Source organism: Anomaloglossus baeobatrachus, chromosome 5 (genome assembly GCF_048569485.1).
Source record: "Anomaloglossus baeobatrachus isolate aAnoBae1 chromosome 5, aAnoBae1.hap1, whole genome shotgun sequence".
NCBI classification, from domain to species: Eukaryota; Metazoa; Chordata; class Amphibia; order Anura; family Aromobatidae; genus Anomaloglossus; species Anomaloglossus baeobatrachus.
The window spans coordinates 500,006,925-500,019,666 of NC_134357.1; the positions used below are offsets into that span (position 1 = coordinate 500,006,925).

The 12,742-nt window shown below is 50.0% G+C and overlaps 1 protein-coding gene across 1 annotated transcript in view; it reads right to left on the reverse strand.

Moving 5' to 3' along the window:
• LOC142312826 (uncharacterized) overlaps window positions 1–12,742 on the reverse strand; it is a 240,548-nt gene that overhangs the window by 147,528 nt on the left and 80,278 nt on the right. Inside the window, 6 exon segments of the mRNA XM_075351811.1 lie at window positions 6,954–7,038; window positions 8,783–8,880; window positions 8,964–9,087; window positions 9,170–9,349; window positions 9,479–9,623; window positions 9,983–10,065. Coding sequence (XP_075207926.1) covers window positions 6,954–7,038; window positions 8,783–8,880; window positions 8,964–9,087; window positions 9,170–9,349; window positions 9,479–9,556 — 565 coding nt within the window. The 5' untranslated portion in view covers window positions 9,557–9,623; window positions 9,983–10,065.

Here is a 12,742-nt window from a genome sequence, read left to right on the forward strand (position 1 = left end):
AGATCTTTTCTGATCAGTATTACGGTATGTTCTAACAGCACCTTGAACATAGCATTAAACATTGTCTCCTCTGATGGGTCCCTATTAGATCAAAGGAAATAAGCTGGAATCACTGTAGACACCTACTGTTTATATGTAAATATTATATTTGACTTTTTTTCTCTGAACTGTGAAATATTTTTTGCAATTAACATAACTTTTTATATTATGTGGGGTTGGGAATGGTGGGTTTACATGTTCTGTATATATTGTTCTAATGTTTTGAAAATGTCAATAAAAAAAACACCCGATTAAAAAAAGGAAAAGTTTTTTGAGTTTAACGTAATTATAACAGGTCAAATTATATATCTTTTCGATTCATCATCCTCAGTTGAAAAGCTAAGTCTGTTTTAGCCAGGAGACAAGGGTTGGCACTAGTCAAAACATATCAGGCTAATCCGTTGTGCTACAAGAATTCCTAATTATTTCATCTTCTTAAGCCACTAATACTCAGTTTCTCTAGAAGTCCTCTTCTGGTCATAATGCAAGAATCGAGGTCAAAGAAATCATGGATTATAAGAGAATCAGGGAGGATCTTAAAATGTTGGAGAACATTAAAAAGGTTGTCCAACTCTCTCTTTTTTTCCCCAAATAATAAAGAGTATTTCCAAGTATGGTAAGTTTTGACTCACTGTACCACAGGCCAGGCTTACCCTGGAGATGCGTGACGACCAGGTATTCTCTAGAGTCTTTGATGGTGAGGATAGGCTTGGCCACTGGTAGTCACCAAATAGGACAGTCCCTGGGACTGCAGCAGCTGTGAGAGTCAAGGGTGTAAAGTACAGGAAAATGGATGCAAGAGACGTATTCAGACTACCTGAGATCAGAGCCAGTAGCACAGGTTCAGGACATGTAACCGAGGTAAGGAGAGGAAACTTCAGGATAAAGGGAAGGCAAGCCTTCCGGAGAAGCAGAGCAGAACACAGCCAGATAGAGCATGAGACTTATGGCTGCTTTACACCTTACAATTTTGCATACTATATTGTATGCGATGTGACCCGCCCCCATCGTATGTGCAGCACGTTCAATTTGTTGACCGTGTCGCACAAACGATTATTTCCCGTCACACGTACTTACCTTCCATACGACCTCGATGTGGGCGGCGAACATCCACTTCCTGGAGTGGGAGGGACGTTCGGCGTCACAGCGACGTCACGCGGCAGCCGGCCAATAGAAGCGGAGGGGCGGAGATGAGCGGGACATAAACATCCCTCCCACCTCCTTCCTTCCGCATTGCCGCCGGCTGCAGGTAAGCTGCAGTTCATCGTTCCCGGGGTGTCACACACTGCGATGTGTGCTGCCTCGGGAACATTGAACAACTGGACGTTCAATTTTTAGTAACTGAACGACGTGCGTGCGATTTTAACGTTTTAATGTTCAATTGCAATCGCACGGAGGTTTCACACGCTACAATGTAACTAACAATGCCGGATGTGCGTCACTTACGTCGTGACCCCGCCGACACATCGTTAGATAAATTGTAGCGTGTAAAGCCCGCTTAAGTCAGACTGAACCTACTGTGAGACTGTGACCGGGGTTATCTATGACGGCCGGTATGTCTCGCCCCGGTTGTGCTCACTCCATGATAGAAAGCAACTCCACTCCAGGGTTAATGCTGTTTCCCTACAGGCTGAAAGAAGGGTTAAAAAGGAAACAGGAACAAGGGCGGGGGTGCCAAGTGTGAGGGAGTGAACACAACTCCCTGAGTTCTCTGCCGGAGAGGCACATGTGTACTGTTGTGGACTTTTGTTTGGATATTAAACCGTGTGCTGTGACCCTTGGTGCCTGGATCCCGTGTCTTCTGCTGCGCAGCCGACCATGCTACCTCACATATGGTGGAGAATCGGCGGGCATGCCAGCCCGGTGAGGTGTAGCTTCCATTTCTGGTGACCCGGTAGCACATGTCCTGGATTCAAGCGGCTATACTACAGCCCAAACCCGGCGACGCCATGGAGGACATACTAAAGCAGCTGGCTCAGGCTAATGCACAGCAACAACAGGCTAATGCACAGCAGCAACAGACCAATGCACACCTGCTCCAGTCGTTGGATCGTCAGCAGCAATCCTTGAAATTGCAGGAACAAAGACACCAAGAACAGATGGTTCTCCTGGCCAAGTCGATCCGTGCCGGACCGGCAGCAACAACCCCGGGACCGGGTGACAACGGCAGCGTCCGGAAAGCGGTGAGACAAGCGTTGCAAAAGATGACCCCGGGGGATGATGTGGAAGCGTTCCTGGCGGTGTTTGAGCGGGTGGCCGAGCGGGAAAAGCTGCCGACCCCCCAGTGGGCTGAGGTATTGTCGCCCTATCTGACGGGGGAGCCCCAAAAAGCGTACCTGGACCTCTGTACCGAAAACGCCATAGAATATGCGACTTTGAAAGCCGAAATACTGGCTCGGTTGGGGGTGAATACCTATGTACGGGCTCAGCGGGTAAATCAGTGGTTCTATGAGGAAGCCAAACCCGTACGCTCCCAGGCCTATGACTTGTTGCATCTCGTAAAAAAGTGGTTGCAGCCTGACACTCTGAGCCAGGCACAAATGGTGGAAAGGGTAGTAGTTGATCGTTTTGTGCGCACTTTACCCGTCACCATTCAACGGTGGGTAGGACAGGGCGACCCGAGTACCCTGGACCAATTAGTGTCCCTGGTAGAGCGGCATGTGGCTACGCAGGACTTGATACGGGACACTGAGACTTTGCGTACCGCCCGTCGGTCCGGCCCCTCCAAGCCTAGGGCCAAGGACCCACCGCCGACACCGGTGCAGGAGTCCGCTACCGTCCCGTCTGAGGCCGCGCCCGCCGTCCCTGAGGTCCGGAAGGTTCTGTACCCTAAACGACAACTCGTCAAGGGGGTTTCCTTCCCTATTAGATGTTGGCGGTGCCAGCGGGTGGGACATATGGAAGCCCAGTGTCTACTCACCACGGAGCCCATGGATTGTGGGGTTACCCGGCGGGGTTCAATGTATGCTCAGGTGGTGTGTACCGCTGATCTGGTCTCCCCAGAGACTGAGCCCCACTTGTGCCAAATACAGGTGAATGGATGTCCGGTTACAGGCTTGTTGGATTCCGGAAGCTTAGTGACCCTTGTGCGATCAACCCTAAGGGCTAAAGTAAAGGCCACAGGACGTACCGTGGGGGTGGTTTGCATACATGGGGACCGCCGAGACTATCCCACGGGGATTGTCACCATCACAGCACCTTGCGGTCAGGTGCAACATGAGGTGGGACTTATTAACACTCTTCCATATGACGTGATCCTAGGAAGGGATCTGCCCTATTTTTGGACTTTATGGAAGGGACCTCCTAAGTCCCCTCAGATATTGGTCAGTCCGGGACCTGAGCCCTACAATCCTGAATCCGGGACGCCTGCCGTAGGGGTTCCCATGATAGGGACAGAATGGGAACCCGATAGGTCGCCCCTAGAGGTATTGGCAGGAGAGGCTGAGACGGTCGAACCCATCCCGGAGTTGGAGGCGTCCCCGGATACGTTTGGGACAGCCCAACTCCAGGACCCTACATTAATACATGCCCGGAGTCGGGTGACAGTAGTTGACGGGGTGGCACAGCTGCCCGGTGCCCAGGTAAGGTACCCCCATTTCGCTCTTAAGCAGGATTTACTCTACCGGGTAGATGAAATACGGGGCGTGGGGGTAGAGCAGTTGGTGGTGCCCCAGTCATATCGCCAGCGGGTCCTCGACTTGGCTCATAAACACCTGATGAGTGGCCATCTAGGGGTCAAGAAAACGCAGGAGCGAATATTGCAAAGGTTCTATGGGCCCGGGGTCTTTGGGGAGGTAAAACGGTTCTGCGAAACCTGCCCGGAGTGTCAGCTTACCGCACCCCTGACCCACTTTCGCAGTCCGTTGGTGCCCTTACCCATTATAGAAGTCCCTTTTGAACGGATAGGGATGGATCTGGTGGGGCCCCTCGTAAAGTCTACTCGAGGGCACCAACACATCCTAGTGATTGTTGACTATGCCACCCGGTATCCAGAGGCGATACCTCTCAGACATACTGCGGCGAAGCTTATAGCTCGGGAGTTGTTTGCTGTGTTCTGCCGGATGGGGTTGCCCAAGGAGATCCTTACGGATCAGGGGACCCCATTCATGTCTAAAGTGACCAAAGAGCTATGCCGGCTACTCCAGATCAAGCAGTTGCGTACGTCTGTGTATCATCCTCAGACGGACGGTTTAGTGGAACGATTCAATAAAACCCTGAAAACCATGCTCAAAAGGGTGATTTCCAAAGACGGGAAAGACTGGGATATGATGCTTCCCTATTTGATGTTTGCCATACGAGAGGTGCCACAGGCATCCACGGGGTTTTCGCCTTTTGAGTTGTTATACGGGCGACATCCCCGGGGATTATTGGACCTGGCAAAGGAAACATGGGAGCAAGAGCCCACCCCCCATAAAAGTGTGATTGAACACATTTTAGGAATGCAGAACCGCATAAGCGCGGTCATGCCAATTGTGAAGGAGCATTTACAGGAGGCTCAGGCCGCGCAAAGCGGCCGCTACAATAGACAAGCCACCGTGCGGACCTTTAAACCCGGGGATCGGGTGTTGGTTTTAATCCCCACGGCGGAGAGTAAATTCCTGGCTCAGTGGCAAGGCCCCTACGAGATAAAGGAAAAAGTCGGGGTGGTCAACTATAAGGTATTGCAGCCCGGTAGGCGGAAACCTGAACAAATATACCATGTCAACCTATTAAAACCTTGGCAGGAACGGGAAAGCCTGATGGTTGTTTTTTCCCCATCTCCCTCCTCTTCGGGTCGTTCACATCCGGCTCCAGTGACCTCCGGAGAGGACGAACCGGAAGTAAGGATTGGAGAAGCCCTCACCAAGCAACAGAGGCGAGAGGCCAGACGGCTGGTTCAGCAGAACCCCGATGTCTTCTCCGAGCTGCCGGGTAGGACAAGTCTGATACGACATGACATTGTCACCGAGCCTCACCAGAAGGTACACCTGAAGTCATACCGCGTGCCGGAGGCTCGAAGACAAGCCATATCAGAGGAAGTGAAGACAATGCTACGCCTGGGGGTCATCGAAAAATCCCGGAGTGAATGGGCTAGTCCCATTGTCCTAATACCAAAACCTGTTGGCTCCTTAAGGTTCTGCAATGACTTTAGGAGATTGAACGAAATATCCAAGTTCGATCTCTACCCCATGCCCCGGGTGGATGAGCTGATTGATAGGCTGGGACAGGCGCGATATTTCACCACGCTCGACCTGACCAAGGGGTACTGGCAGGTGCCACTGACGGAGTCCGCCAAGGAGAAAACCGCTTTTGTTACGCCGGAGGGTCTCTTCCGCTATGTTGTCTTGCCTTTTGGGTTACATGGCGCTCCGGCCACGTTCCAGAGGTTGATGGACTTAGTGCTGGAACCCCACCAGGCGTATGCATCAGCGTACCTTGATGACATCATTATTTACAGCTCCGAGTGGCAGACCCACTTGGAACAGGTACAAGCGGTGGTGGACGCGCTTCGAACAGCCGGATTGACAGCCAATCCCAAGAAATGTGCGTTGGGACTCACGGAAGCCCGCTACTTGGGCTACGTGATAGGCCAAGGAGTGATTAAGCCCCAAATTAACAAGGTTGAGGCGATCCAGAAGTGGCCTAGACCCCTGACCACGAAGCAGGTTAGGGCCTTCCTGGGTATCGTGGGGTACTACAGGAGGTTTGTAAAAGATTTTGCGGGACTATCAGCCCCCTTGACGGACCTTCTCAAAGGCAAGAAGTCCGTCATGGTGCGCTGGACTCCGCAGGCAGAGGACTCCTTCCGGGCCCTGAAGGGGGTTCTGTGCGGACAGCCCGTTCTTGTAAACCCTGATTTCCGGAAGGAGTTCATAGTACAGACTGACGCCTCTGAGGTCGGCCTGGGGGCAGTGCTGTCTCAGGTGGTTCAGGGGGAGGAACACCCCGTCACCTTCTTAAGTAGGAAGCTCACCCCTCCCGAGCGGAATTATAGCGTAGTGGAAAAGGAGTGCCTGGCGATCAAGTGGGCCTTGGAGTCCCTACGCTATTACCTGCTGGGACGGCGGTTTCGCTTGGTGACGGATCACTCTCCACTGGTCTGGATGAGGTCCGCCAAGGAACGGAATGCCCGGGTTACCCGGTGGTTCCTTTCTCTGCAGAACTTCCGGTTTACGGTTGAACACCGGGCCGGTAGGTTGCAGGGCAACGCCGATGCATTGTCCCGCGGCCCGTGTTTGTTGGCGGGAGTTCAACCCCGCACGCTTGAACTGAGGGGGGGGGGGGGTATGTGAGACTGTGACCGGGGTTATCTATGACGGCCGGTATGTCTCGCCCCGGTTGTGCTCACTCCATGATAGAAAGCAACTCCACTCCAGGGTTAATGCTGTTTCCCTACAGGCTGAAAGAAGGGTTAAAAGGAAACAGGAACAAGGGCGGGGGTGCCGAGTGTGAGGGAGTGAACACAACTCCCTGAGTTCTCTGCCGGAGAGGCACATGTGTACTGTTGTGGACTTTTGTTTGGATATTAAACCGTGTGCTGTGACCCTTGGTGCCTGGATCCCGTGTCTTCTGCTGCGCAGCCGACCACGCTACCTCACACTACAATCAGGAAAGGTGTGGAGGAAGGAGTTGCTCAATAAACCCACTACTGGCCGGGAATAAGTCAGAGCATCAACACTCGCAGGAGACAGGTGATTAAAATCCTGCAGAGTCTGGCCACGTGTCACAACAGCCGTTTGGAGACTCTCCAGCAACAGAAGGATGTAGCAGATCTGGATATGTTGCAAGAGGCACCTCCCGAGTTGATCTGATGCCAGGAGGAGCAGAGCGGTGCATGCAGTGAGTAAGACAGCGCTTACCAACCACGCTAATAGTCAACTTACCTTTTTCAATAAATTCTTTGAGTCCCCACTGGTTTCTGTACTGTTACTCACCTGTGTCTGTAGGAATCTCCTCTTTACACCACTCATCACCCATCACATATGTCCCTGTAGTATTAATATGGGTCAGATCTTTACCCTGAAACAAATATTGTAAAAGTCACAAACAGATGGAGATGTCATGTGAAATGTTTGCAAAGAACAGAAAAAATCATATATTATCAAAATGGTCAAAAATATATGACAGCTGTAGTTCGCAAAATAGCTGCAGGTCTTCTGTATACATCAAAAAAATGTTGAAAAATACAACAGTAATTAAAAATACCGTATTTTTCGGACTATAAGACACACTTTTTTTCTCCCCAAATGTTGGGGGAAAGTGGGGGGTGCGTCTTATAGTCTGAATGTATGGCATGGCTGCGGGAAATGAGGGTCATCGGGGGCACGAGCAGGCTGTAGCAGCCTGCCGTGACCACGTGGACCCGCTCATTTAATATGCACGCCCATCATCCCACCCATCATCTCTCAGCAGTGAAGCCGGCGCTGACAGGTGCACGGGATGATGGGCGGGGGATGCGCGCATAAGTAAACAGCCGGCCTGCATGATCACCCCTGGCCACTACAGCCTGGAGTGATCATGTGCGGCTGTATTCATTGCCCCCCGCACATCATCAGCAGTGCGGGGGGCAGTGAATCAGTATGCTTACCGGCCACGATCCCTGCAGCCTCGCTCGTCCTCCTGTCTGTGCTGGCTGCGGCGGTGTGTGGAGACTAGCGGTGCGCACAGCTATGACGTCATCGCTGTTCGCACGTGACATCGCGATGCTGCAGGGATCGTGGCCGGCTTCACTCTGCGGCGCTGCTGCTGGCACAGACGGGAGGAGGAGCGATGCTGCAGGGAGTGAGGAAAGGTGAGAATAAATGTTTATTTTTTTGTGTGCCACAGGATGCAGGCCATATAGCAGCATGGGGATACATAGCAGGATGGGGGTATATAGCAGGATGGGGGTATATAGCAGGATGGGGGTATATAGCAGGATGGGGGTATATAGCAGCATGGGGGTATATAGCAGCATGGGGGTATATAGCAGAATAGAGGTATATAGCAGGATGGGGGTATATATCAGCATGGGTATATATAGCAGGATGGGGTTATATAGCAGGATGGGCGTATATAGCAGGATGGGGGTATATAGCAGGATGGGGGTATATAGCAGGATGGGGGTATACAGCAGGATGGGGGTATACAGCAGGATGGGGTATATTATGAGCAGGATGGGGGTATATAGCAAAATGGAGGTATATAGCAGGATGGGAGTATATAGCAGGATGCGGCCATACACCAGAATGCAGTTAATTATGAGCAGGATGCGGCCATATACCAGGATGGGGGTATATAGCAGGATGGGAGCACATACCAGGATGGCAGTATATAGCAGGATGGGGGTATTTATCAGGATGAGGGACATATATATACAAGGTGGGGATCAAATACAAGGCAGGCGCATCATTACCAGGATAGGGTACCTTAGAGAATTTGGGGACATTACCCCCATAACAGTGTCAGCAGCAGATCCTCGCCCCATGAGTGTGTCATGACCACATTTTTTGCTTAAAATTTTATTTTCCTATTTTCCTTCTCTAAAACCAGGGTGCGTCTTATAGTCTGAAAAATATGGTACCTCTTTATGGATTTGGCACATCTTACTCTAGCAGAGTTTTGATGAATTAGGGCCTTAATTTTATGTTGGGAAAGGGCCAGTAATTCTAATAAATTGCCCATTCCGTGTATAATACTGCGGGATAAACAAGACTGAGCACAAGACCTTCACAGCCGTCTACACATCATAGGGAAGATTTCATGACACCTTCTCTCCATCTACCTCATCATCCTGAGGAACATCGGGATCTTCTTGTTTACAGTCCTGTGGAAGAAGAGGACGGGGACATCTCTCTGGTGTTGTCCTCTCACTGGATAGAACTGGAGGAAACACAGACAGGGACTGAATTCATTCTTTACATACAGATAATTATAGGCCGTGTGTATTTAGTCCTGTCTATTACCTGGTGATGTGAGGGGCTGGGGATCCGCCATCATGACGTCCTTGTACAGATCTTTGTGTCCTTCTAAATACTCCCACTCCTCCATGGAGAAATAGATGGTGACATCCTGACATCTTATAGGAACCTGACACATACAATGATACCGTCATCCCCCGATCCCTTCATAGCGTTACTGTATAATGTCCCAGCATTCCCAGCAGTGTCACCTCTCCAGTCAGCAGCTCAATCATCTTGTAGGTGAGCTCTAGGATCTTCTGGTCATTGATGTCCTCATGTATCAGGGGGTGAGGTGAAGGCCCAATGATTGGGCTCAGGGGTCTTCCCCATCCCTCAGACACAGGGGCCTGACAGCTCTCACTAGAGGTCTTCTTCACTACTGTGTAATCCTGGTTATGGAGAGACACATTAATAAACCTCACTACAGACATTTCCAGAGTCCTCACCTCTCCAGTTCTGTCCATCTGTTATTCCCATAGATAAGAATGATGTAATGTGACGTCATCAGAATCTCTCACCTCTCCAGTAAGCCGGAAGAGGATCTCTAGGGTGAGGTGTAATATCCTCTCCGCCATCTTGTCCCTGTCCCTATCCATCCTTGATGGTTCAATCAGGGGAATTCTCTTCTATAGAAGATCTGAGAGGATCCGATATTGTAGGGACCTGAATGGGGAGAAGATGACGATGTCACATCATACAAAATCCCATGTAAACAAAAATATCAATCATGCTTAAGACAATTGGTAGGATTTAAACAGCGGTAAGTACGACAATGTTTCAACTTTCTCAGTTCTATGCCCAACACAGATAAGAAAACATCAGCATTGGGGGAGCTACAGAATTATGGGGGATTCTTCCTTAATAGGGGAATTGAGCGTGAATCTTTAGAATTGCAGTTTATAATAAAAATACCAAACTCCTATAAGAACACGGACACAAGCGGCCGTCGCAGCCAGAGCTCGGAGAATGACAGCAGCATTTAAAGAGCTAATACTTCTATTTATCAGCAGATATAATGGTACCTTGGCGTGTTACTCTTCCTCACTTCCAGTCATCGGGCTGATGAGCGCAGCTGTCATCACTCCTCGCCTCACTGATTGACCGCCTGTGCACAGAAGCGCACGTTACATCGCCAGTACATGTACATTATATGTTAGGAAGGAGTTAAAAATGACTCATGAATATAAAAAGCTAAAAATAAGGCTATAGTCAAAAATGATAATAAGAAATCTGGCTTTTGGCATGTAGAAGGTTAATAAGTTATATGTATCCCAGAATGGCGCCCATGAAAAATATAAATGCTAATGTGTTGGCCGGTTTTGAAGCGGTTAATGCCCCCTGCACCCAGTAATGGGGAGTCTCCACATACCTCCTCCTGCAGAGCCGCACACTGGATGATAGATGCTAGACTGTATGGGCTCCTTCCAGGTATGACGTCATTTCTGTCACGTGATAGGGGCGTGTTCAAAACGCAGCTGTGCTTACAGGACCTGTGATGATGTCACATGGAGGGGAGGAGTCAGTGGGTCACATGATCAGCTCCTCAGTGTGTGCAGGACTTCCCCGCTCTGTATATATTGTGCATTGAGCATCAAACTATAGAGTTTAAAGGGAACCTGTCACCTGATTTTGGCCTTTTAAACTAAAACTAGCACCATAAGCAACTCCTATGCTGCATTGTATAAAAGGTGCATGCTACCGCCTGAGCCCCCTTGTAGACCCCATAAATACCTTTATAAAATCTGCCGCCCTGTATATAAATTGTGCTGTCCAGTCCGATGGGATATTAATCTGCGCTTCCTGTCCCTCCTTTCGTCCTCCTGGGCTGATTGACATGGATGACACCTCAGATGCCACATAAGCGGGCAAAATCTCTTGCATGCACAAACATATTCCCGGGTCGCACACGCGCACTTCGCTCTGCCATATTGCGGGAAAAGCCTAAAACACAGATGCTCCTGCACAAACCGGCGAGTTCTCTGCACAGGCGCAAGATTTTGCCTTCGATGTGGATGTCACCAGCTTCATCCACATTGCTGGCAAAATCTCGCGCATGTGCAGAATACTTGCTGGCAGTGGCGTAGCTACTGCTTTTGCCGCCCGGGGCGGTCGTCAAATTTGCCGCCCCCCTCCGTTGGCCGTTGAGAATCCAGAAATTTTCAAAAATTTGGAAAACCATAAAAATATTTATTTTTCATGGAACTACAATCAAAGATCTAATTGTAGACTGCTGCTATTAGTCCTAGACTTTCACCTTTTTACACACATGTAGGCCTATTATACACACACACAACTCTGCAGCATACATACAGACAGACACATACAACTCTTCTGCATACAGACACACACAACTCTGTAGCTGCTGCATACATGAATACATACTGACACACAACTCTGCTGCATACATACAGACACACACAACTCTGTAGCTGCTGCATACATGAATACATACAGACACACAACTCTGCTGCATACATACAGACACACACAACTCTGTAGCTGCTGCATACATGAATACATACTGACACACAACTCTGCTGCATACATACAGACACACACAACTCTGTAGCTGCTGCATACATGAATACATACTGACACACAACTCTGCTGCATACATACAGACACACACAGCTCTGCTGCATACATACAGACACACACAGCTCTACTGCATACATACAGACACACACAGCTCTACTGCATTTATACAGACACACACAGCTCTACTGCACACATCCAGACAACTCTGTAGCATACATATAGACACACAACTCTGCTGCATACAGACACACAACTGCATACAGACACACAACTCTGCAGCATACATACAGACACACACTACTGCATTTATACAGACAAACAGCTCTACTGCATACAGACACAAAACTCTGCAGCACACATACAGACACACACAACTCTGCAGCTGCTGCATACATATATATATATATATATACATACAGGCACACACAACTCTGCAGCTGCTGCATACATATATATATATATACATACAGGCACACACAACTCTGCAGCTGCTGCATACATGCATACATACACACAACTCTAGCTGCTGCATACATACAGACACACAACTGTAGCTGCTGCATACATGCATACAGACACAACTCTGCTACATACAGAGACACACACAGCTCTACTGCATACATACATACACACACAACTCTGCTGCACATATAGACACACACGTGGCTTTTGGGGGCCCGCACACGCGGCTGCTGCAGAGCTGAGGCTGCACCAAGCACAGGGCAGATGCAGAGGAGCTGAGCCTGCACCAAGCACAGGGCAGATGTAGAGGAGCTGAGCCTGCACCAAGAACAGGGCAGATGTAGAGGAGCTGAACCTGCACCAAGCACAGGGCAGATGTAGAGGAGCTGAACCTGCACCAAGCATAGGGCAGATGTAGCGGAGCTGAGCCTGCACCAAGCACAGGGCAGATGTAGCGGAGCTGAGCCTGCACCAAGCACAGGGCAGATGTAGCGGAGCTGAGCCTGCACCAAGCACAGTGCAGATGTAGCAGAGCTGAGCCTGCACCAAGCACAGGGCAGATGTAGCGGAGCTGAGCCTGTGTGTCGCCCTGGGCAAGCCAGGGGACACAGGTCACAACACCACCACACCCCACACTCCAGGTAGGCACATCTGCTAACCAGAAATCCTTGTTGCCTTCCTCCAGGAGTCTGTTGATGCACACCAGGGGGTGGGCCAGGCGGTTGGCTCCACCCACCAAGGAGCTCACAACTCTGGAGGCAGGAAGTTACCAGGCAGTCTAG